The following is a 26819-nucleotide window of genomic DNA, read 5'->3' on the forward strand; positions in this document are numbered from 1 at the left end:
AGCTCTAGCAGTGTGATTTGTATCTAGCAAATCCACACAGGGGTTAAATTCCTCCTTCCCTCACATGGCTTTTATTATCATCATAGAAATGCTGGGACGATCCAGTAATGAATTTCTCAGTATCTCTGTTGATTTGAAAAGCTTTGTACCTTATCTATGTTGACCCCTGTTGCTGTTCATTCATCGTAACCACAATGCTATAAATCTTGCCTGTTAGCTTTTCTCCAAAGATCTCACGGCAGCATGTGTGTGGTTCTCCCCTTGTAGTTTTATCTTGTGAGGTCATTTAGTCTGGGAGTGAGTGACTGGCTAACACTAGATTGCCAATTTGGGAAGTTAAAGCTAGGCCTCCCAAGCATCTTAACTACTACTCTATGCATCTGTCCATGGGCTTCATAAAATGCAAAGGATGTAAAGAAGAAAAGGAAAGCAAGCCTTTTCTGTTAAAAATATATAACTTCCCTTGCTAAAGCTGTATTCTTTGCCTTTATTTCAGTCGCCCTTTCTCTTCAAAATGGTCTACATCCAGCTCAGCAAGTCTAGCCGGCAGAGGTAATTCTTTTTTGTATATGAAAACTAATCCAGACTTCCCCTTAAAGTTCTTTTTTTAGATTAAGTTCCTTGAGGGCTTTTCAATTTGAAACGAAAAAGCATTTAATATGTTTAATTTTACACTTTTTATTTAAAGTTGCAGGGAGTACCAAGGCTGCTCCAAGCCCGGGAACGCTGCAGAGATCTCGCAGTGACATTGATGTCAACGCTGCTGCTGGTGCTAAGGCACGTCATGCTGCTGGTCAGCCAGCAGGAGCCGGACGCTTAGCAGCAGCTGGCCTACCTCCAGGATCCTATGCTTCACTAGGTGAGGAAACTTTGTTTAAAAGTACAGCAAGTCACCCACTGAAATTCTGCCTGTGCAGATATGTATTGAGCATGTACCTTTCGGGGCGTTTGCTGTAAGATCACCACAATACTCGGCTGTTTGCACTAAGAGACCATTGTTCCTCAGAAACAAGCAGTATTGTAATACCTTCAAAGCTAACCAAAGTTTATTCCAGCATTAAGATTCTGAGCTAGAGCGCACTCCTTCAGCAACTTCCCACATGTCACAATGACCTTTCATTTAAAACTTTCGTTTACCTTTTTTACATTCCTCTGTGGTTTGGTATTCAGGTGAAAAGTTGGTTCAGAAAATTTCTACAGCATGAAAATCATTTTAACTTGGTTTCCTCCAACAGGGAAATGAACTATATAGACATCTGGGTAGTAAAGAATCATTCTCCTTATTAGATTTTAAAGGTCTATTTGCTATTTCAGAACAATGTATCCATTCACAAAATGTTGAGTTTTGAAGAAATACCTCATATGTATTTTTGTACAACTCTTTTGATTGTGACCTGTTTGTGAGTTGTTTGATGCGAGTTTGTGAGTTGTGTAGTATTATTTATTTTTATTTATTTATGTCATTTATAGTCTACCTTTCTCACTGAGACTCAAGGCGGATTACACATGCAAGGGGCAGGGCCCTTTAAACACCCCACAACCCCCAGCCCCCACCCCCCTACCCCACCCCAGCACTGCCGGGCTGCTGTTGCCAGGTGCGAAAGGGATGGAGGAGAATCTCCTTGTTCCTCTGACAGCGGGCAGAGCCGGTGCTGCTGCGGGGCCACTTCTGTCTGCTGTCAGAGGGACGAGGAGAGACTCCCCTCGTCCCTCTGACAGCAGGCAGAGCCGCTGCTGCTGTGGGGCCGCTTCTGCCCGCTGTCAGAGGGATGAGGAGAGACTCCCCTGGTCCCTCTGACAGCGGGCAGAACCAGCGCCACCACAGGGCCGCTTCTGCCCGCTGTCAGAGGGACGAGGAGAGACTCCCCTGGTCCCTCTGACAGCAGGCAGAGCCGGTGCTGCGGGGCTTCTTCTGCCCTCTGTCAGAGAGACGAGGAGAATCTCCTCATCCTTCTGACAGTAGGCAGAGCTGGCGCAGCCGCAGGGCCACTTCTGCCCTCTGTCAGAGAGACGAGGAGAGACTCCCCTGGTTCCTCTGACAGCGGGCAGAGGTGCTGCTCCTTCCCTGTGCCAGTCCTCACTGTCCTCTGAAGACCGCCCCCCCCCCCCAAGGTTCAGAGAGATTGCATCCCGGAAAAGGTATGATCCATGGGGTCCCCCCTCCTTTGCTGTCTATTTCTCTTCTGAATGGCAAAAACTGGACTGTCTGCTGGAAGCTGAAGGGTTAAAGCCAGAAGGAGTTTAGACAGAGTTCAGTCCTTGCTGTTGCCAGGGGAATTGATTGAAAGGCGCCAGACTGTCTGGCTTGACGAAGGCTGCCGAACGCAATGAACGAGGCTTTGCAGCAACCACTTGTTTGTTTGGAATGGGGACTCACGAATGGCTTGTTTGCAAACAGATGAATGGGCTGTTTGTGGGGGTTTTTTCGTTCGTATTGCTGTTCATGCCCATGTCTACCCAGGAGCCACAGTCAGTAGTTGAATAGCACTATTACACAAAAACCACTACATAGAGCTTGGAGGTGGCTAAACAATAGATGAGATGGGCATTTGTAAAGGAAATTAATAATTTGATAATTCAAAGAAGAATATAGGTCAGAAGAAAGTAGAAATAAAAATTTGGAAAAGTGGCAGATGAAGGTTCCTGGAAAAGTAATGGGGAAGGGACCTAATTGCAGCCAGTCATCTGTTTGGGGATGGGAGAGCAGCCAGGAAGTGCCGGTTGATAGAGAATAGAGCTAATGTGGAAGCAGCCTTGGCTAACAAGGAATTCAAGGGGAATAGACTGTTGAAGCTGAACATAACTATCTGTAGGACTATTTATTTTTTCAGTGTAATATAGACAAAGGTCTATATCACATCATGGATTTAAAACACTATATTACATCATGGATTAAAACACACAAGTCTCTGCAAGCGAAAGTGGAGGAAAAGGATTTTGTTGCTTCCTGTACTACAGCCTCTTAATCTGTTTTTGTGTTCTGGCCCCAGGAGGTCACCTAAATGGCAGCACATGTGGCACGTGTGCTTGCTCTCCTTCTCCGTACCAAGCCTTGCATTTGCTAGAAGAAGGAAGAAAGAAGTTCCTAACGCTGTCAGGCAGTGTGTATACCCCTGTCTCCAGGAGGGAAAGGACTGGTGACTCAAGCCAGGGATGAATGGTATCTCTCTTGTCCCTCTTTCAGCAAGACTGCTGTAGTTCTGCATCTATTTTGCAGTATGTTTAAAAGATTTATTCTATTTCTGTCCTCTTAGATTGGTCTCCCAGTGATCTTCTGTCCAAGCAATGTTTACAGCATCTGGAACTTCCAGATTTTAAACTGGGCCTCTGTTCTGCAGTTTTAAAATATTTTATTGGTATTTAGTACAGTCCTGGTTAAAGGAGTGCCAAAGGAGGATTAAAGCTGAACATCAAGACAAAAGGAATGATTACTGAGGAATTATACAATTTTAAGGCTGACAATGAAGAAATTGAAATTGTTAAAAGAATTTCTATTACTTTGCTCAATTATCAACTGTACAGAAGACTGCAATCAGGAAATCAGAAGGAGATTTAGAAGGGCACCCATGAAAGGATTAGAAAAGATCTTTAAGGGTAAGAGAATGTTGCTGGAGACCAAGATCAAGATAATTCATACTATGATATTCCCCATTTATGTACAGGTATGAAAGTTGCACAAGAAAGCCGATCGGAAGAAAATTGATTGACTTAAAATTCAGTGTTAAAGGAGAGTTTTACAAATACCACGAAACTGCCAAAAGACAAAGAAGTGGGTTCTAGATTAAATCAAACCTGAATTCTCTCAAGAAGCTAAAATGACTACGCTGAGGCTATCGTACTTTGGTAACATCATGGGAGGAAAAGACAGTAATGCTAGGAAAAGAGGAGGGCAGTAGGAAAAGAGGAAGACCCGACATGAGATGGATCAAATCAATAAAGGAAATTACAGCCTTCAGTTTGTAATGCCTGAGCAGACTATTAATAATAGGATGTTTTGGAGGTCATTAATTCATAGGGTCACCGTAAATCAGAAGTGACTTGACAGCTCATAACACATACACACACATGGTCCTGGAGTGGACAGACTTTGGTTCCAATTAACACTGTGGTGCAGCCTAGGACACTCTTCAAATAGTGATAATATTTAACACCTAGATGTTTAGTTTCACTGTGTGTGCATACATATTGTGAGACTGCACACCAGTGCTCAAAGTATGAATACTGTAACACAGTAATCCTGATGATGAACTTGATGATCTGAAAGGGCAGTTAAGTGTAAATTCACAAAGTAGACTCTCTAGGAACCACAGAATTTTGAGGGCAATAGAGCATCAGTTAAAAGGAGAAGGGAGGGAACTTGACATTCCCAGGCTTTATATTATCTTGGAAGGGGAGATGAGTGACAGCGGGCACTCATCCCATGGCTCCCAACTTACTCAATGCTAATCCTACCCCCTAGCTAGCCCACAATGCTATAAGCCTTTAAGGAGGGTAACCACTTTGAAGATGAAAGAATCCTGGCAGGCGGATTAATTAGGATTGGAGGAAAAGCACTTCCTCTGATCCTGTGCTGGTGCTGCACTATGGTTGTGGTGGGTGGGTGGGGGGGGGGTCCTTAGAAATTATATAAGCTAAACACTTAGGAAAGCAACCCTTCTCATGAATTCAGTATTCTCCAAATCTTGGGACGGCATCCTGTGCTCCAAATGTTTCCTTACTACCCTTTATTTTGTGCTGGTTGAAATGATTTCAATAAAGCTTAAAATGTGGCTTAGCTATTGCTATTGCTACTTTTCTCTGTTCTCCATTTCTGGTGGTGGTTCAGTGTCCTTTAAACGTTTAATTTGTTACTGAATGCTAATATGTTTCACATACTTAGTGGGATTTGAAAGTGAGCAGGGCTGTAGTAGACATAATGGAGCAGTCAGATGTCTCATTGTAAAGAATATCGAAGTCACCACTCTGAATCATAAATACATTTACAATAGAAGTTTAGTAAAAATACTGGGATTTTTCTCTTTTTTGTCATAGTAAATTCAGTTCCCAGCCCTCTGGTTGGGGCATCTGTCTCTGACATGGGACAAGCAGATAGGGAACGAGTCCAGGGGAGTTCTCCCCCTCTCCTGCGCTGGCAAGACTGGCCCGATACGAGCAGTGGTACAAGCCACATCATTATAGTCCTTATCTGGGATATAGAAAGGGATCCATGGTGTTGCAACATGGCATGTCTCTCCTTTCCATTGCCCCTACCGTGTACATGTTTGCCTTGAATTTATTTACTTTATATGATTTTTCGATTAATTGCTGATTCATTGGCATAGAAAGGAGCATATTGAAAAACCTTGTAAAATATATTCAGTAAGTCCATACCAGTTTTGCCTTCCTCATAGAAAGGTATTTCTTTCCTTTTAGAATTTGTGAGGATGGCTTTGTGCACTATTTGCCACAAGTGGTATTTGCACATTGGGCAAGGCTGTGTGTATAAAGGTTTCTGTATGCATGTATGCCCCTTCTCCAGGCTTGTATGTATGTGTTGTTGGCTGCATCTGCAGGCTGATGGCCATAGGGCAGCGCAGTCTGGTCAAGTGCCAGATGCCTTTGACCTCATTGCCTCCCCTGAATTAACAACATACCTTTGGTTTGTATCTTGCCAGCAGTTTGGCTGATTGAACTTCATGGTGTCCTTGTCTACCATGTGCCAAATGCAGCAGAAGCTTATCAATACATTTGGCCTGATTATACCAAACTCAGCATGTTGTATACTGTGTTTTTGTACATTCACACAGTATGGTGCTCTTGAAGATGTTTGTCAAAACAGACTGTACCAGAAATCTGTGGAGCACTGACTTGTACTCTACTTTATATATTGAATTATTGAGTAGTAAGTAACCACTTGATTCTGCTAGGATTCTGCTATACAATTTTATTTAGTGTGTAAATGATAACTTGTTTTAATATTTCTCTAAGGCTTTTTGTTAAGTTTATTACAAAATCTCATTTTCTGTTAACTTTTCCAGGCAGTTATACTTACAGGTGAACTGACAATTTTTTAAATGATGCTGCGTGTATTATTTTTTGTTCTCTCATGGCATCCTTACTGTGCTGGACTTTTCTTTCTCTTCTTCAGAACGTTATATTTTTAACAGGGTTACTGAAGATGCTGTTACTTAAAGCGTTCGGCATTTAAGCCACAGTTTTATTCTATACAAGTTCATACTGTTAGCTTCTGTCATTTGTACAGATACAAAGTAGTAACATTGTATATTATAAATTTTCATACATCACCTTGAGATTTGCTAACCTTCTGAAATAATACAAGCATGAGTTCAGTGCAAAGTGTCTGTTTGTATTCATGTAGCTAACACGCTAAGTTTTCCCTGTTTCTTTGCTTTGCTTTTCCAACAAAGAGGATACTTCTGACAAGATGGATGGTAAGATACTGTTTTGTCTGTCATTTTCTAAAACGATTAATCTTGTGATTTCGGTTTATGTAATTTCATTGTTTGTACATCATATTCATCTGATTTGTGACTAATTGAACGTTTTAATTAACATATTACACCTTAATCATAGTTTTAATTGTGACTTCTCATTTCTTATAGAATATTTTTACAGTATATATCTAATCATTTTTGGATCTTCTTTGTTTTAGCAATTCACAAAATAAATCTTTATTTTCTAGATTCTCAGTAGCAGCAGTAAAATTTTAATTAGTATTTTGTCTCCAACTAGTAGTAACTAGTAACTTTGCTTACTTTGCACTTGCAAATTTCAGGCTATTATTTTAGGAAAGTGAAAATATTTGTTTATGTATGCCCTCTGGGGTTATCAGGCATTCTCCCCTACTGGCAGCTTGTGGGACTGCTTTGGAGGCTGTTTCTGAAGAATCTTCAAATTCTGAAAGTGTCTTTTTCCAGCAGTGTGGAGAGCTGCCGCTGAGAATCCAGGCTTTAAAGCTTCACTATACACACTCTTCTTGATGTTTCTTTTTGAAGGGGTCAAAATATTATTGCCAAAATGTTCATAGAGGTTCTAGCTCTTGCTTGGCTTGGCTTGGCTTGCTGTATTTCTTCTTTTAAGATCTTCTGGACTTCCAAGAAAGGATCACAAATACAACTTGAATCTTTTTAAAGCAGGAATTTAACAAATTCATGGTAATCTATTGAAAGTTCTTCGTTGGAAGACAATCATTAAAATGTTAAACTTCCCCATTATACATTTATTTTAAAGTCAGTGTTTAAATTCTTAAAACTAGGAACATCACAGAACGGGTTGTGTTGAACATTGAAAATATTTTTTTCCTTTCAATCTGTTATTCACTGTTTTACTTAAAATAATATTTTTTCAGTATAGAGGAACATCCAGGCAATGATATATGTAGTGGTATAACTCTTGGTGAGTGAGAGCAGTTACAAATAACCCCTTGGATCATTTTTGGATCAACTTTTTAATGGATACAAAAACTTAATTTTTGTTCTTAATTCTTATTTAACAAATGTGGTCACAGGTTGCTCTGTTGCCTGGACTGTGAATTGGGGGGGGGGGGGCAGGAGGAATAATCTTTTCCAAATATATCACTATATGTTCCACATTCTCTAAATATAATGACTTGTGGTGATACCATTTCCATATATCATTTCCAATTATTACCATTAAAGATGTTCTTCACTTTGAAGGTTTTCAGAGTGATACCACGGTGATCTGTAAATGACTTTCTCTGTTACTTAGATATGAATTTCTAGTGGAAATTTTATCTTGTATACATCTCCAGTAAAAGCCTGGAATTTCTCTACAGCATTAAACTGCAACATGCATTAAAAAGTGCTGCAATATTTTCAGTCTGAATTATAGCAATAATAAATGTATTTTGATTTCAATCAAATACAGAATTAGGTATGCTGAGGAATTAATATAAATGTTACTCTTGTGTTGTTTGAGAAGTTACAGTCAAGAGAGATATATTTGTATATGTATGATAATTTAATAACTACTACTTAGTTCTTGTGGCTTGGTAGATTAATGCAGAATGCTGAAAATGGGATTGGACATTATTTAACCAAAGAAGGATGCGATCAAGTATTTTTAAAGCATTAACTTTTCGAACAACAATGAGAGGCTAAATCAACAGGTTTGATATTTATGCAAATTTGTTAATTTCATTTTTTTAAAAGTAAGGTAGTCTTACTTTTGTGAATGTGGAAAATTCATTTACAAGTTCTTCTTTAACTTGTAAATGAGCACCGGGATCAGCCTAAAATTTCAAAATGTTAGAAAAATTAAAACAAAAGTTAGGTAAAGGTAGTCCCCTGTACAAGCACTGAGACATTACTGACCCATGGGGGGATGTTGCATCATGACGTTTTCTTGGCAGACTTTTTACGGGGTGGTTTGTCATTCTCTTCCCCAGTCATCTAAACTGTATCCCCAGGAAAGTGGGTACTCATTTTACTGACCTCGGAAGGATGAAAGGCTGAGTCAACCTTGAGCCAGCTACCTGAACCCAGCTTTTGCCAGGATCGAACTCAGGTTGTGAGCAGAGCTTGGGCTGCAGTACTGCAGCTTACCACTCTGCACCACGGGTCTCTTACAAAAACAAAAGTTAACAGCAACTATTTTTTAAAGACAATATTGAAAATCAGCTGTAGTGAGTAGATGGCAGGCCAGTACATGCTGTTTGGAAATGTCTAGGATGAGAAGCTTTCCTTTGCTGTGAAGTTTGCCGCAGGCCTCTGTAGGGCTAGAGACGAGAGCAAGCAGCCCTGCCCTTGTTAACTGATGATGTCATAATGAATAAAAAGATAAAGCACAGCCTTCACAGTGGCATTCTTGCCGTCAAATAATAGACAGTCAGTTGACATTTTTAACTATTCAGTTGAACTTAACCAGTGATCATATGTCAAAACCAAACAGATCTGGTTCCCAAATCATAACTGCAATAACTTGCTGGAATGTATGAAGCAAGTTAATACTTGTTAGGCTTAGTCTCTCATTTTGTAAAATGACTGTGGTACTGTTGCCTACTCTTGTCTTGTACCACATCTACAGCAGAGGTAGCAGTAACAGTCATAGGAACCAAGCCAGTATCCCAGCCCTTGTTAAACCTGAGCTCATACATTACTGGCACATGTATAATCCTGTCTCTCTCCCCTGTTTCATCTCTGTGTTATTGTCCAGCAGTAAATGGCACATTTGATTTAAGTTGGAAGCAGTGCTGTGCTTGCAGCTCCATTGCTCTTGTCTGCCAGTTACTGTGTGCTTCTTCCTACCTAATCTGGAATATTCTCAGATGATGGTGCGGAAATAGAAGCACTCCTTGCCTTTCCGTCATCAGAAGGGGAAGGCTGCTTGTATCCAAAGCATTTGCATCCTGCCTTTTGGTGTTCTTCTTCTTCCTTAGTTATTTCATCTATCTTTGTGACTTACTTCACCTATAGTCTTTAACAAATATAATGGGATCATAATATATCTTAGCTTGAAAATGTTGTTCTGATTTGATATCTGGGACTTGCTTCTTTTCCTCTAGAGTTAGAGTTAGTTTTGAAACTTGTTCTGGAGTTGTGTAAATTGCTTTCATGTATGGTATCTTTACACTTCTTCAAATTAGGTCGCATCTGAAATGTGACTAGACATAAAAATGTTTTGATGACAATGGTTGTGGGATAAGTGCAGTACTGCAGTTTTCAATTAAACTGGATATTGCAATTGATTTTAAACTGTTACTTCACTGAAAGTGCAATGGATTAATTTGTGCTGTTAAGCAGTGCAACTATTTTTGTTAATGTTCTCTGGCTTCCTAAAGATGATTGCTTGCAAAATTAGAGATGTTTTATTTAGAGTATCATTGTTTGAATATTTTTCCCCGTTTAGGAACAGCTTCTGAAGATGGTAAGAGCAATAATCTTCTGTTAGAAAGCAAACGCTTCCCATCTTGTATATCCATTGTCATAAGCAATAGTCTCTTACAGAGTATGTAGTCATGCTTTAAGGTTTATTTTATTTGGCTTCCTAATAAAGTTTTGTTGTTGCTGAAACATTTATTTCCAAAGCTTTGTTTTTTTAAGTAGCCATTTCCAGTAAAACTGTATTGATTGTCACTTTATTTTAGATGTGCACAATTTTGGTTTCCCTTCTGTGTTGTAAAAGTTATCAGTCACGTTTCAACATGCTAGACATTGTCATGCTTTGGGGACGCAGGTGCTACTGTTTGTTGGGACGCAGGCTTCTCTTGGCATTAATGAGCAAGCGCTCTGATACAGATAAAAATCAGGAAAATTACATGTGGGGTTTTTTTTAACTGTAGTAGAAGCTGGATCATATCTTTGTAGTTGTTTAGCATCATAACACAATGGTGGCACCCTGTATCCCTGTCCTTTGCAGGTACAGTCTTTATGCAGTTACACACCCTTTTCACCCATTATATTGGATGGAGGAAATGCTCCCATTGCATGGGTGTGATCTGGCTTAGTTAAACTTGTTTGTGCATAATAAGCTTAAATGGATTACATTGCTTTCTAATAACTTAGTAACTTTTTATACTGGCTCTCTTCTCATAGACTTCCTTCTGTGGACATTCGTCTCTGCTTGGGTGAATAAATCCTTTTGTAGGAAGCCTAAAGAGTCTGAGAATTATATCTAACAAGGCTATGAGCTGAACTTTCTCAATATTTCTGCTTTTCTTTTGGACTTTATTTTAATGTTGTTACCTGTTGATTATTAGCAAGATAAATGTTGCAGTCAGGGTTAGGATTTGAAATATAGAATTTGGCTTTCGGTTTTAGACTTCTGGTGCTACATATCCATCCTGCTGAAGTCTGCTTCACAATGGAAGAGTTCTGAGTAGTTTGATTTTCTGATCCAACTTGAGTATGGAGGATAGGTGGATTCTGCTTCAAGGCTTGCTTATTTGACTGGACAAAATACATTTTCTTCCTGTAAAATAGATACTATAGAAAATAGAAAGCATAGAAAAATGTACAGTATTTTGCTAATATTTTTCAAAGATAAGTAGGTGATATATAATTTTGCTAGATGATAGACCTATAGATGTTGGTAGTGCAAGTCAATTGCTGAAGCAAAAGCAAGAATAGTATTCAGACATGGAAAAGAGGGGCCAAAGGAATGGAAAAACCTACCATCTTAATTACTGACCTAAAATTGGTTCATTGCTAAGAATAACTTACAGGCAGATTGCCACGCTCACTACTCAAGCCAACCTTTAACACCATGTTAGAGAGTTGACTTCTAAAATTTTGTATTGAATGCAAGGTAGCTTTTAAAATACTGATCTCACATTCTTTGCAATTTCTTTTAAAACTAACATTCCTGTAATTTTAACCCCTGATCTATTAAAGAATTATGATAAAGTTCCTTCCTGCTTGCATTCATCCATAAAGAATGCAGCACTCTAAACTAGCCTATATTTTGACATTGTAATAATATTGGTTTATAGCAGCAATGTGGGTTGTACTATATTGTTTATGTTCACCAAATTTTCCCATTTCTGTGACTTTTTCACTTTATAGGACGTGTGCGAAGCAAGCTTTCAACACCTTCTATGGGCATTGGAAACTCAAAGACAGATTCCAGGGGCCGTAGTCGAACAAAAGTTGTGTCACAGTCTCAGCGTATGTATTGCTGCCAGCCATTCTTAAAACTATACTAACATTAAGCCATATACATAGTGTTACAATCATTGACCAAAGGATATGGTCAAAAATATTTTTTTTTTAAAAAAAAGAAACACTACATACTGAGTTGTTGTTCTGTGCCATAGGTTCATCATCGCCAGACAAAAATGAAGGTATTTTTTTCAGTGTTTCAGTGTTTTGGATCAGTAGTCTTTTTGCATGCCTTTGAGTCTTTTATAGTTGGTGTGGTGTTAATTTAAACAAGAAACAAATGTAACATGAACATTTGCACTCTGAAAAAGCAAAGAAATTATTTCTGCTGTTATGAAATCTATAGTAATTGAAGTATAGTATAGGAAGTGTGGGAGTGAATGAATAGTATGTTCATATAGTATTGATGATCTCTATTGTGACTGAAATTAGCACCTTGAAATGGTTAAGCTATTCAGAATTTAAAGTTACAGTTCAGTATGCGGAGTTCTTTTCCAAACTATTGTACTTTATTTTTCTCCTAGATACAGTATTCAGCATAATTTAGAATACTGATGCATAGGCACCTTGGACATATAAAATGATGAAAAACAAATGGATCTTTCTCCATCATTAAGCAAAGCCATCTTCATAATAATTTCTAATTTCCTGCCATTTTCACTTGAAAGTCATTTTAACATATATATTGTTTTGAATCCAAAACTGTCCTTTCGTGAACAGAAGAGCATCTTTGGATTCAAACCATGGTGTTTTAGCTTTCAGTGTAATTTGGTTGTCAGTTTGTTTTCAGCCTAATTGTCAAATATTGTACATTCCAAAATGGCTGATGTTTATATGCATTTTACCAGAGGGTACTAGTATAGTACAAATCTGAACATAATAGTACTTACCATGTTCCATATGGTGGTGATGGTAGTTACGGATCTCATACACATGCATACACACCCAGACACACAGCTCGTCCTCTTTTGCGAGCTGCTGTCGCTGGACTCAGTGCTTAAGCTAAAGCACTAATGAGGGGGGATTCATAAGGGAAAACGTTATACAATTTGGCTTCTCTTGCCCAAATTAGATCAGAATCACAGTAGCACCACTATTAACAAAGATGTCCCAGTGAGGGAGAATTTACCCAGTATAATGCTGGAGGAGACAGTCCCAGGTCCACTTTAGCCGGGGGGGGGGGTGAGAGAGAAAGAGAAAGAGGCTGAGCTTACTTTTCTGATTTTCTCACTCCTCTCTCCGTTATGGGTTTCTCTGTCTCATTTAGAGATAGAGCTGTCCTCCCAGCTTCCAGTGTGAACTTCCAAGAAATCTAAAGGCTAATGTGGATTGGAGGTTTTTTTATATAAGGCAGTACTTGTTTCCCAAGAATCATACTCTGGTTTCTAAACTAAACTTAATTTCTCTATAAGTCTAATTTCAGCAGGAAGCGCAGATAGTATTCTACAGCAGAGGAAATCATAATAAGATTAGCTAGCATTTGCTTTGCATTTTTTTTCTCTTGCCAGAGGCTTATGCTCTGCAGAACCTTCCCCCGTCATCCTCAGTTTGAGAGATGGGTCAGCCCCTGCTTACCTTGGCGAGCTTATTGAGGCTCATGCCACAAGGTCCTGGACTGTGCATGGGTGGAGCTCACACACCCTTGTTTGGACAAATGGCAAATGAGAGTTTGCTTTCCATTTTCTACCACAACTCAACTCACCAGTAATGTTCCAGGTCTGGATGAGGGGCATGCTTGCCATATCCTCCAATTTGGTAATGGTGCAGATTGGCTCTTTAGCTCTTTAGAGCAAGGTGATTGGCTCTAGGCTTTCTCAAGTTATCCATTCCATCACTGTAAAACTGGTTCTTTAGTGCAGCTGGGGATCTGGTTACCCATTCCAGCAAATAAACTTTTATTATTTCTGCATCAGAGCAACCACATTCACGACAGTTACAGCCCCTCTGTTTCCTTGTGCTGTCACTTTGGGACCTGGGGTATTCACTTCGGAAATCCTGAATCTTTGTGAATCGGGCCCGATTCGGGTCTTTTTCCCGAATCAGAAACCCAAATCGCACATCCCTAGTTATGGCATGTGTTTGACAGCTAATTATATGGGAGTACAGTGGTGAGGTAGGAGGGGCATGCAGTCATAGGGCACATTCATAGTACCAAACCATAGAGTTCACTGTTGAATATATTTCTTGCTGTTTAGTGAAGCATGACATGCTAAAATGCTATCATTAATCCAGCGGTGGTGCTTTCTGTATACAGGTATAGCTCTCTGTTGAAAAGACAAACATCCCAGGCTTCATGAATGGGACAGTGTCATTTGTAATAGGTTTTAAATGTTGGCCCCGTTCTAGAATTCTAGTGTGTGCCTATCAGTGTCCATAGGAAATCCTTTAGTAATAGTAACTATATGGGCCATTCTACACACTACATAAGTGGGTACCTATGATAGTTAACGTTTGACTGATAATACACTGGATTGAGTGTACATTCAACAGCAAACCCAACTTACCACTACATGATTTATGAAATGGTACAATGTTACATAGAATAGTACCACTTTGTTACAAATATTCCATTTTCTAGTGAAATTCAATCTTAATTGTTAACAAAAATTATAATTGAAATAACAGGGCTGATCTCCTTTATTATTATTTAGAAAATACGTAACTTGTCATTTGTTAAAATATTCCCAGACTCGCTGGTTTATTGTGGTGTGAGCATTCATGGATCATGTTCTACTTCATCAGCTGCTGGTATGATGTAAACTAAACAGATGATGGGTACATGTATCTGCGTAGGTGATCATTGCATATCTAATGGTAGGGTACTTTGTTAATTGCCAGATAAAAGTATAATAGAAAAAAGTAAATGCTGAAGAGCAGTTCAGTGTGAAAGTGGGCAGTATCTGGCAGGCACAGAACACTTACATGTTTCCTAGTATCTGCCACTTTCTCATTACAAATAAATATTCTACTTTCTAGCACCACCACCAAAGCTCACACCATGATCTGAGAATCTCCCCCCTTCTGCCTTTAACACACTCCCCCTCCCTTCACCTCCCCTCCCATCTGGTTTTTTTAAAAAAGGCAAGAAGCAGTATTTCTTTCTTCCTTAGGTACAATGCCGCCGTGCTTCCTGAATTTTACCAAATAAATTCAATAAACTTAAATTCAGTAATACAGTGTTAAGTTTGGTAATGCCGAATTTTATGAAATCAGGTAAAATTTGGCAATTTTACCGAATACAGAACCTGAATTGCACATCCATAGTCCTGAGTAGACATGGTCACGAATTGAAATACGGATCAAATTTTGTGATGAATCGGGCCAATTCCTGTTTTGCGAAATGCGTTTTGTGGAGGCACAGTTTTCACAAAAATCACGACTTTTTGGGTTCAATTTGTGAACGATTTGTAATGCCAGACAGGCTGGCACCGATCCAGTTCCCTAGGCAACACAGGCCCACAATGTCTGCAGACCTTTTGTTGCCATTGGAAACCTCAACCTGAGCCCACTAAACCTTGATAGGCAGTTCTCCTTGCCAACTGGAGAGCTTCCATTCTGTCCTATACATTGAGGAGCAGGGGGATTAATCCCCTAGGCAGCTGAGGAGATGGGTCTTCTGTATCCGTGGAAATACCAATCTCATCCCTCCAAACCCTGTTAGGCAGGTCTGTCTGCCAACCACAGACCTCCTGTTCTGCTCTATGTGAGCGTTTGTTATATAAGACAGAGAGAGGGGGAGGATCTGTTGCTCGGATTCGGAGTGAGAGAGAGTGGAGTTGGGAGCTTTTGGCTGGATTTGCTGCTGCTTCAAAAGAGACTGAAAAGCCTTTTTCTTATTTTCCTCTCTTGTCCTTGCTGGGAAGATCTTTGAGTGAGGGTGCCTTTTTTGCAGCCTGGATGGAATAGACAGTGCCAATCAGCCTCAATCTCCGAAAAAGAAGAAAAACCAGTAAAAAATAAACAGCAGCAGTGTGAAAAATAATTTATAGAGATCAGGTCATAAAGAGAGTGGTTAAAATTAGCTAAATGCTTGGATGTCAGCTCAGTTTATTTGCTCCTATCATTGATCCACAAAAAAATAAAAAAGTCATCAACACATTAAAAAGAGTACATGCATAGTATGAGGATTCCGTGGCTTTGTTAATACTGATGAAATTGTTAAAATATTGATTTTTCACACTGCTGCTGTCTTCTTTTTCGGAGATTGAGGCTGGTCGGCACTGTCTATTCCATCCAGACAATGGGCCTTGAACCACAGTTGCAAACTTGAAACAGCTTTCAAAGACAAAGCTTGATGGAGACTGCTACCAGCCTCCTGGCTTGTTAGCACGTGGCCTTATGGGGATGGAGTGATGAATTCATCCTCCCTCCCTTACCTGTGAGGACAGGCCATGGCCAAGCGTGTCATCAGAGGGTTGTGGCTTCACTCCAAATCCAGTTTTTGGGCCATTTTGCCACATGCATACCCATTTAGTTTGTTTCTGGACTCAATCTCAAGCAGGAGGGCTGACCTCCTGTTTAAAATCTGTTAGAGCTGGGAACTCGCTTCTTCGTTCCACAGCTGAAAGTTTAGTGAAGAGAGGCTGGTGACAACATTCTGCTCTGGCAGTAAGGTTTCATTTGCCAGTCCTTTTAGAATTTTTCCTTTTTACGTCAGCAGGTGACTGGCAGCCCCCTGGGGACTCAGGCAGGCTTGCCGGAAACTGCTGCATCGGTGATAATTTTACTTATATGCCCCCTCTCCAGATATCCGAATGAGGCTGCTCCATTGTCTGAAATTTTCTGAACTGTTTTTAATGGTTCTTTAATTCTTTATTTTATTCTTGTTGGCCAATAGGCAAGATTTTGGTGAGGTTGATTAGAAATATTCTAAATAAAAAATAAAATTCATACTTATATTTTATTGACTCAGCATTTTGCCAGAACCTGTCCTCCTTGTTTATTTCATTTGTGTAAGACTTTTGCTTTTAAAAGGAAGCAACCTTATCTTGTATGGCTTCTTTGTTTTTGATTTTTAGGTCTGCTCTGAGATTGGGTGGTACCCTTCCTAATTCTGTGTATACATTCTATCTGAGCTTCCATTGTAGTTGATGGATTAATTTCCTGTCATCCCAAAGGGATTTAACTGTCTTTATCCTCCCTTTCAACTTCCTTTTGGCTAGCATTCTCATTTTCTAGAAGATTCCTTTTTTGAAATCAAATCTAGTTGTGTTGGACTTGTTAGGTAGCCTTCCGTTCACATATATGCTGAACTTAGTACTGTGATCAGTGTTCCTAGTCAGTGTAGTGACACTTAAATCTTAAACCAGGCTGAGTGCCACTTAGTCGCAGTCCAGTGTAGCCTCTCATCCTTTCTAATTGGCTCCATGATCAACTGCTCCAAGGCACAGTCATTTATGGTATCTAAGAATTTTCTCTTTCAAATTACTTGAGTACATATCTACCTTGAAGATAGTTTCAGGTGTGGGTAGCAATGTTGGTCTGTAGTAGAAGAGCAAGATTTGGTCCAGTTAACACCTTGGGGAGCTCAGACTCTTGAAAGCTCATGCCCTGGAAATCTAGTTGGTCTTTAATTAATTTACTGATTGATTTCATTTGATTTATATCCCACCCTCCGCACGAATGGGCTCAGGGTGGCTCACAACATTCATAAAATACAATGAGTTAATCATAAAACGATAAAATCAATAATAATCTTAAGACAATCATTAAAATAGTCCAGGTGCAGGCTACTTAAATAAACAGTTGGGAGTCCATATATGAGTACAGCACATGGCTGAGGGCAGTTCCAGAAAAAGTGGTGGTCTTAGGTGGAAGATGCTACTGGACCTGACACTTGCGTATCTACCCTGTCAGTCTGCAGGTGGTTGAAGTTACCCATTACTATACACCTTTTTCATCCGGCTGTCTTCCTTATTTCTTTCTCCATTTCAAAATCACTCTCAATTTTGGTCACACAACTGATACTGTGACTCCAGTTGCATTTCATTCCTAGTATTTCCAGTTACAGTGATTATGTGAGGGAGCTCTCTGCCCCTCAACTTTCCTTGATTATAGGACTGTGGTACACAGACCCAACCTGCATCCTTGAGATGCTTATATCTAAGGGTAGCTATAAGCCACTAATAGTACTGGTATAAGAAAACATTGGATATGGGAACAAAAAGGATGTGGGGAAGGGGATGCTAAGAAACCATTAGTTTTAAGGCTTTGTTTCAGGAAACCCTCAACTTGTTTGGAACCAAATTGCGGTTCCAAATTGTGTGATAGGGTGTTGCTAGCTCTGGTTGAACTCATGAAGCTACTTTGAACAGACCGCCAGGTTTCAGATAGTTGGTTTTTTTCCACATCTCCTACTACCTGTTCCTTACCTAAAGATGCCTGGAATTGAACCTTCTGCATGCAAAGCAGATGCTTTAACACTGAACCACAGCCCTATCTTGAATGGTTATGTTTCCAGTTGTGCAGTGAACTATATTGGAAGTCTAGCCAGAGACATGTAGATGTTATCAAGCTTAGCTGAAATACTTGCAATGAGTCAGGCATCTCTTTTTTCTTTTAAACCTCTGTATGCATGCTAAATACAAACTTGATGTAGCCCTTTGCCACTTCCTCACTATCACTACTTTGCTTTTCCTTCATTGTAGTATCTAGGTTGCACAAGTTATTGTTACCTTTTCTTCAGCTATTAAATTTTTACATTTTGCAATTTACTTTGAGTGAAGATTTCAAAAGCTCTTTATCATATGCTTCAGTTAAATTCATTGTGATGCAGTTCTTTGAGAGCTGAAGAACTGTAATTATGCAGCTTCTGTTTTGTCTGCTTTGTATATGAGCATCTAAGCCCGATAGAAGCTACTAAATGCACTGCTTTTAGCTCATAACCCTCTTGTGGCATTTCCTCCCTTACGTGAACTGACTAAAGCTTTCTTATTTCCATTTGCCATCCATTTTTAATCTGCTCTGCTCCTTGCTCCTTCATGGATTTTAAACCCTTACCCTATTCCTGCCTTTACACTTGTTCAGGATCACAGTCTGCTAACCCACAGTCTGGTGGTAAGGCTCTTCCAATATTGTGTGTGCATTGTTTTTTGATCACCCATCATAATGGGATCCTATTCAGCAGAACTATTTTTCTAGTACTTTGAATTCTCAGCATAGTCAAATGCTTATCCGGAATTTTCACCTTGCTGCTTCAGATTCAGTTCATAACTACCTATTCCTTAAGCATATTAAGCACATTTAGCTAGGGGTGTGCGCTTCGGGGATCCGATTAGGGTAAAATACCTGAATCAGACCTGATCCGGAAAGCTTCAGGATTTCTGAATTGGGGCCAGTATGCTGGCCCTGATTCGGAAATCCCAAAGCATTCGTAATGCTTTGGGAAGCTTTGGGTCAATTTAAATGCCTGTTTCCCTGCTGCTGTGAGCAGCAGGGAAAGGGGCATTTAAACTGCTGAATCAGCTGCTCATCAGGGGCTTCCCCGCGGCTCTCAGGACCAGGGAACACCTCGGCCCCGTCAGCAGTGGACGAAGGAGGCGGCAGGGATGCAGGCATAAGCCTGCAAGTCCCCGCCGGGTGCTCCATTCGCCCGCTGGTGTCGAGGCCAAGGAACTCCCCGAACCTGACACTGGTGGGCAAAGGAGGTGGCGGGGATGCAAGCATAATCCTGCACGTCCCTGCCGGGCGCTCTGTTCGCCCGCCAGTGTTGGGGCCAAGGAACTCCGTTTGCCCTCCAATCTTGGGGCCGAGGAACCAGCAGGTGAAGGAGGCAGCAGGGATGGAGGCATAAGCCTGCAAGTCCCCACTGGGAGCTTCGTTCGCCCGCCGATCTTGGGGGATGCAGGCATAAGCCTGCACCTCAGCAGAGCAAAGGGAAGTGGGGAGGGGGCTGGGGGGCTGGGTATTATGGGGTTTTTAAAGGGCCCTGCCACTTGCAAGCAGCAGAACAGGGCCCTTTAAACTATCAGTTGGCAGATGGCAGGGCGGAATCCCCCCTGCTGCCTGCCAGCTGATAGGTAGGGGTGGCTAAGTGGGGGGGTTTGGGAGTGGGGGTGAGTGCGGTTGCTGGGAGAAAACTCAGCCCCCTAAATCACTTTGGAATGCCCCGAATCTTTACAGAGCATTCTGAAGTGAGTATTTCCGAATGTTTTTCCTGCTTCGCGTAAATCCGAAGCAGGAAATCTGAATATTTTCAGTGTGCACACTCCTAAATTTAGCATCTAGCCTAGCTACAATTTGAATATGATGCTGTAGTTTAGTAGCATGTCTTTTAAAAGAAGAGTAAATTCAATTATTTATGCAATTTTAATGCGTGGTAGAATTCTCTATGGCCTTTCATATTGAGGACATTAAATTTGCCTACAAAACAGTCTTTTAGAAGTATACAGTATCTCAGAAGATAGATTTATGAACTGAACTGAGCAGATGAGTAGCCTAAAGAAGAGGAGTAAAGACACACGTTTGTGATATTGCACGTTTTTGAAAGAGTTCGGAACATTTTAATGGCAAAAACATTGCAATGATCACACTTCTATAATCCAAAGGGTACTTCAAACATTACAAATGTCTCATATTGAAAGATGTATGAAAATTGTACATGCTTTTTGCTGTGTGCACATTCATTGACAGAGGGTGATGCTTAGATGTGCCAGCCTATCTGGATTTTTTACTCATTTCCATATTGGAAAAGTTGTAACACTTGAAGCTGCCTGCAATTTGCACCACAGAATTTGGCACTGAACATAGAATCCAAGTCACAGCATTCATGAGAAAAAAACACGAATGTTAAATATTGGTTACTAGCACAAGTCAGAATAGCCTTAAAAATGAAAATAACTAAAGATAGTCATGAAAGTGTGTGACAGTATATGGCATTGCAGCCTTAAGATCTTTTTTTAAAAAGGAGAAGATAGATTGTGATTTCTTATTTATCAGTCTGAATTCAGCGCAAAGGTTTAACATAAATTTTTCACATTAAAGTAATATATATATATATTTGCTGAATAGACTCCTGACTAGAAAAGGACATTCAGTTGCAGACAGTGTTTCCCAAACTTCTGATAGCTGAGGCACACTCCCCACCCACCCCCAGCTAAAATTGAAGGTACACTTGCCACTTGTATCCAGAAAGATTTATATTTAGAGTCAAAATTATCGTTTCGGTGTGTGTAGTCCTCCTGAGGGAAGCTTGTTGCTTTCTGCCTGAGCTAATCTTTTGAACATGCCTCTTAACTGGAAGGCAGAAAGTCTAGAACTGTGAGTCATGCAGACATGACAAGTAACCCTGCTGTGTTTCTGCAACCGGAGGGGATTGGTTATAGCTAGTGAGTGAAAGAGGACGGCCAGTGAACCTTGCAGAGACAGAATAGACGGTCTCCTTAACAGCCTTGGGCTTAAGGCTCCTAAAAGCTTTTAATTGTTGGCTTTATATCTTGTGGCACAAAAGTGTGACCCAGCGTATAGTTTGGGAATTGCTGTTTCACTACATAAAGGCAAACAGACTGCATAGTATTTGCATGAAACAGTGTCTTACCCCATCTTGCCTCCTTCCATTTTGGTCTGTTTTCAGTCATTTCTCGTTTCCATGCTTTAATTAGATAAATAAATTGAATGTTTGTGGATATTTTTAGCTAGCGTTTCAGGGGAGGGAGGGACCATGGTTATACGGTGCAAGCACTATACATACTCTGCAATATTTTAAAATACTGCACAAAAAATCTTTAATCAGCCTGTTCTTAAAAAATATTATGCTGTAAATTTATTTCAATGACATTTGTCTCAGTACATTTTAAATGCTCCTCCTTGTCAACAGTAAATATTCTAAGTGTGATTTTAAACAGGCTGAAGGGGCACAATAGTCTTCAAAGTAACTCAAACAGGTGAGATTTGAACATAGGTTACTTACTGTAGATGTATGTGTTGGAAACATGAAACTGTTGGTTAATGCATCGTTGTAACAGGGAAAAAAATGTCAAAGAAAATTAGTATTTTGAAAATTTGGTTGTAATTTGAACAGCTGCTTTAGGTGAGCACATACATGGATGTTTTACTTTCTTTGTTCTACACCCAGGATGTCAGAAGGTGTGTCCATGCAGTTCTCCTCATTTTTAGGAAGGGCTTCTTCAGAAGCTCAGGGAACTTCTTTCAAAGCCTCAGAAAATTGCTGGCCATACAGGACTTGCCACACAAGCCTAATTAACCTTGGGAACATTAAGTGAAATAAACACTATTTCCAGCTATGCATTTGGAGTATTCATAGTCTCTGAATAATTTCTAGCCGATGAAGTACTGAGCTTTCTTGGTACGTCGATACTTCACCCATGTTGAATAAGAGCATTGGGGGCATGAGGAATGGGAATTAGTATTTAAGCATACGATAAGAACATACCTAAGCATTAAGAACATATCTAAGCATGTAGCTTTCTTTTCACACAGTATACATTGTCCAGATTCTAAACTCTTCATCTTCAGATTGTTCCAAATAACCTTATCTTAGGTTGTTGTGGGTTTTCCGGGCTGTATTGCCGTGGTCTTGGCATTGCAGTTCCTGACGTTTCGCCAGCAGCTGTGGCTGGCATCTTCAGAGGTGTAGCACCAAAAGATGCCAGCCACAGCTGCTGGCGAAACATCAGGAACTGCAATGCCAAGACCACGGCAATACAGCCCGGAAAACCCACAACAACCATCGTTCTCCGGCCGTGAAAGCCTTCGACAATACAACCTTATCTTAGATTATTTCTATATACCACCGCTCTCTGTCACTAACTTCAGTTTTTAACAAAAATTTAATGTGTTGAAAAGTGTAGCTTATTTTTGTTTGCTTTGCTTTCAGCTGGTAGCCGTTCTGGTTCTCCTGGAAGAGTTTTGACTACAACTACACTCTCGACTATGAACACAGGGGTTCAAAGAGTGCTAGTCAGCCCTGCAACAGCACAGAAAAGGAGCAAGATTCCTCGAAGCCAAGGTTGCAGCAGAGAGGCCAGTCCTTCAAGACTATCAGTTGGTAAGACTTGCAAAGTTGTCATAGGTTCTGCTAAACCTGTTACTTTTACACACTGCCAAGTCTCTAACCTGGTATTTTAAGCCTGGAGAACAATAGACCTAAAGTGTCATAATTTCTTTTTGCAATGCCAAATACTGTGCTTCGCTGTCTTCTTGCTTTAGTTCAGTAAGTATACTCATTGAGCATGGCAGGTGTGCTAAATATACAGTCATGATTTGTCACTGTTGAGCCATTTCACACTCTATATGGTGGCACGCTTTTGAGTTTCCTTGACAGGAACCAAACCTAGTTTCAGTACTTTAACATACCTGTGTGACAGATGCAACTACAAACACAAGTTTGTTCATTCATACTTCTCATCTTTAGGTGAACACTTTAATATATCCTTTTTAAAAAGATTTGGGTCCAGTAGCACCTTAAAGACCAACTAGATTTCCAAGGTATGAATTTCCAAGAGGCAGAGCTCCCTTTATCTGAGTTTATGCAGCTCTTAGAAATACTAAAACATAATGAAATATATATAGCTTGCTGCCTTGTAAGTGCAAATCGTCAGTATATATTTTCTCTTCTGTACCCTTTAACTACATAAAAATACCATGTTTCCAAACTGATGCTAGTTTACATGATGAAAATATGCTTTTTTAGAAGTATCTGTACGCTCTGTAGTCCGGTGCAGGAAAGAATGTGTCAGTTAATACTGAATTAAGGGAGATGGCATAATCTGTTTTAGAATTACACAGTGTTATTGTGAAAGGTAAAAAACAGAATTGCATTAAAATGTCAACTTTTTCTGTGTCTTCTCCCTTTCTGTGCTGCTGTTGGTCTGTACCCTGAATCATACTAGCGCGAGGTAGTCGCATTCCTCGACCTAGTGTGAGTCAGGGGTGCAGTCGGGAAGCCAGCCGTGAAAGTAGCAGGGATACAAGCCCTGTCCGCTCTTTTGCACCCCTTGGTAAGTACACGGAGAGCTTGTTCTGCATGGCCATTGTTTGCCCTTGATTATTTGCTAATAAAAACCCTATTTTTATTTAGCTTATAACCAAATAAATGTTTCCATAACTATGAGCTATACGCTACTTGAGCTGAAGATTTTATCCATGTGAAGAACCTTTCCTACACACATTCTAGAATGATGGCACAATCCAAAGGCTTATGCGTAGCAGCACCAAGATTATTTGATACCTTTTTTGGTAATCTTTTTTTCAACACATGCCACTTCTAACAGACTCCTACTAATAGGAAAATCAGCTTTTGTCATCATTCCCCCCAACCCCAGTCTTACCTACAAAGTTTATATCAAACCTCCAAAACTGAAATTCAAATGAAGGGAATTTAGGGAGCCAATATCCAATCAGAAGACCCCCTGTTATCATTCTGCTGGCATGCACTCACCTCTGGACTGCACCCTGTGTCTGTAAACATTGTTCTCTTTGGAAAAGTGAAAGTAAAATGACATTCGGGGAATTCTTGTCTCTGTTTCTCAACTGTGTTTGACCATACTCAATTTGATTTTCCTCCATTCTTGATCTGTGAATAATCAATGAAGTATAAATAAAGTAAATTAATAAAATTGAGTATGAAGTTCAATTATTGCTTCTATAGTGTAGCAGTTGCAATACATTCTGAAAGAACCACAGTTTCTTACCTTGCAAAATTAGAGGATTCACAATCCAATTAAGCAGATTATATGCAAGATTATCCTTTGTCTACAGGCATTTAATTGTGCTATAAAATGTACCTTGAACATAAAGGCCATACAGAATTAAAAAGCTTTAAAAACTTTTCAAAGTGTATTTTCATTGATTCATAGTTTATGGCCATGAAAGTGTTGTCTTAGATAAATTTTTAAAAGTCAAATGATAGGAAAGGGGCAATCTGTTCACATTCTTTTCTCAGTAGCTTAAAAACAATTCATAAAAGTTAGGTAAAAAGGTAAAGGTGGTCCCCTGTGCAAGCACCGAGTCATTACTGACCCATGGGGGATGTCGCATCATGACATTTTCTTGGCAGACTTTTTACGGGATGGTTTGCCATTGCCTTCCCCTGTCATCTACACTTTACCCCCAGGAAACTCAGTACTCATTTTACCGACCCCCGGAAGGATGGAAGGCTGAGTTAACCTTGAGCTGGCTACCTGAACCCAGCTTCTGCCAGGATCGAACTCAGGTTGTGAGCAGAGCTTGGGCTGCAGTACTGCAGCTTACCACTCTGCGCCACGGGGCTCCTTTTATAAAAGTTACTCACAGTATTTTCATTAACTATCTTTGATGATTTTAATAGTTCTGTGATAGTACATATTGAACTGTTTTCAATATTTATGTACTGCTTCTTCCCAAAATATTTTATGCAGCTATGAATATGGCCAGTCTTCTTTTAAATTGCATTTTTTTCTTTCTACAAAATTTGTCACTGCAATGCTACTTCAGCTTTGAAAGTGTAATGTGTCCTAGTTTATTGTTCATTGGTATTCATGATTCAACTTATTCTTTGAGTTAAGGCTACTTGTCTATTTTAGCCTTCCTTTTTCTAAATTGGCAACAGACTTATCACCTTAGCAGCTGATTATATATTTTAAACTAAAATTTGCATGTCACATGGTACCTGGTACTAACCTTAAAGCAACAAAGTTTATTTTAACCAAAGAACATTTGTTCTTATGCTTCTGCTACACAACTTTTACTAAGTTATGTCTTAAATGTTTTTTTTCCCTTTTTTGCATGCTACATGTGATCTACATGTTGGGTCAAATCAACTGTTAATTAAGTATTTCATCTTGCCAAATTTGAATTAACACTATATTTTAATTTCAGCATATGCTAGTTGAATCAGAGCTTGAAGTTTTGTCGGTTAATGAAATAACTAACTTAAATATTCAAATGCAATATACTATTAGGATCTGTGATGTCTGCTGTGAGGGGCCAGATGACAAAATACAACTTCCAGAAACAATTACTTCTAAGCCAAAAATTTATTGAAGTGTTACTGAAATAAATTCTGTGGTTAGGGCAAATCAAGTTTTGTGCTGAATGAAATTTAATAGTTGAGCCCTCTCCCCTATAAAATTTAAAATTGTTTAGCTGGGGTTCCCCCCCCCCCATATTTTATATGTCCTGTATTTTAATAGATGGCTTTAGCCTGTATTGCCTTTTGTCTTTGTCTTTTAAAATACAATCTCATTGTTTTACATTGTCAGGTAGAACAAATTGTCCCCCTGAAATATTGCTAATAGTCTTATGTAAATGCTGCTTGCAGTCCAGTTAATATATTGATTGGGTGTACTGTGCACCTAGAAAATTGTGTATATGGTGTCCTTACTATGACCAGCCAATTATGGTGCTACTACCACCATCCACAGGGGTTTTACACACTACTTGCAAACATAATTTTAGAATGTTTGCAATAGCATAATTTTGCATGGGATGGTCATGGCAACAGCTGCACACGAGGCTGTTTGTAGATAGCTCCAATAACCCCTGGATTTCCTACCATACACTCAGTTTTCATGTGAACTGGTGCTTAGTCAGTTTCATGAGGAAATGCTACCATGCTTTGCTAGGAACCTATTCTGTGTAGCTGGTCCTATTCTTTATTGTTATAATAATAGAGAGGGTTCATGTGATCCTGTTATTGCAGCTTCCAGGCATCACTCCAGATCCACTGGTGCCCTCTACTCTCCAGATGTTTATGGGGCTACAGGTGAAGGATGAGTACACTTTGCTATCATCTGTGCAGTCGTCCTGGATTTTTTTACCCCTTTAGTTTTTCCATGCAATCTTTTTTTATCATTCTCTGCATTAATTTTTTTTTGTATTTTGAGTATCTAAGGGACATGAAGTGTGTGACACTTTCTTTTTCCCATGACCTTGCAGCGATTTTTGCTCTCTAATTTCAGATGGATTTTGTATATTTATTTTACATCATCTGGTTTTTGTAAAGCTTTATTAATGCATGTAGTTTTCTCATGTCATGCTATAGGATGTATTAACTGTAGTTTTCCTTCATTTGCTTTATATTTTCATAGAGACTTGAACATTTAATAGGAAAAAGAAATTAATTGCTTTTATTTCATCTGTACATTTATACTATCAGAATGTGTTATTTTTGTCATATGATGTACAATTAAATAATTGCTTTGACCTTTATATTAAATTTATTTTTAGGCCATAATCTAACAAAGATATTTCTGCTGTAACTTG

At 39.6% G+C, this 26819-nt stretch overlaps 1 protein-coding gene across 5 annotated transcripts in view; it reads left to right on the forward strand.

Moving 5' to 3' along the window:
- Positions 1 to 26819, forward strand: part of CLASP2 (cytoplasmic linker associated protein 2) — a 161078-nt gene that overhangs the window by 97243 nt on the left and 37016 nt on the right. For 3 of the 5 annotated variants that reach the window (XM_054991913.1, XM_054991914.1, XM_054991916.1), the window contains 5 exons: positions 497 to 552; positions 689 to 859; positions 11523 to 11624; positions 22453 to 22623; positions 23468 to 23575. In XM_054991913.1, coding sequence (XP_054847888.1) covers positions 497 to 552; positions 689 to 859; positions 11523 to 11624; positions 22453 to 22623; positions 23468 to 23575 — 608 coding nt within the window. The remainder of the gene's footprint in view (positions 1 to 496; positions 553 to 688; positions 860 to 11522; positions 11625 to 22452; positions 22624 to 23467; positions 23576 to 26819) is intronic. The other 2 variants (XM_054991915.1, XM_054991917.1) reach the window with 1 other exon arrangement.

Source organism: Eublepharis macularius, chromosome 11 (assembly GCF_028583425.1).
Source record: "Eublepharis macularius isolate TG4126 chromosome 11, MPM_Emac_v1.0, whole genome shotgun sequence".
Classification (NCBI taxonomy): domain Eukaryota; kingdom Metazoa; phylum Chordata; class Lepidosauria; order Squamata; family Eublepharidae; genus Eublepharis; species Eublepharis macularius.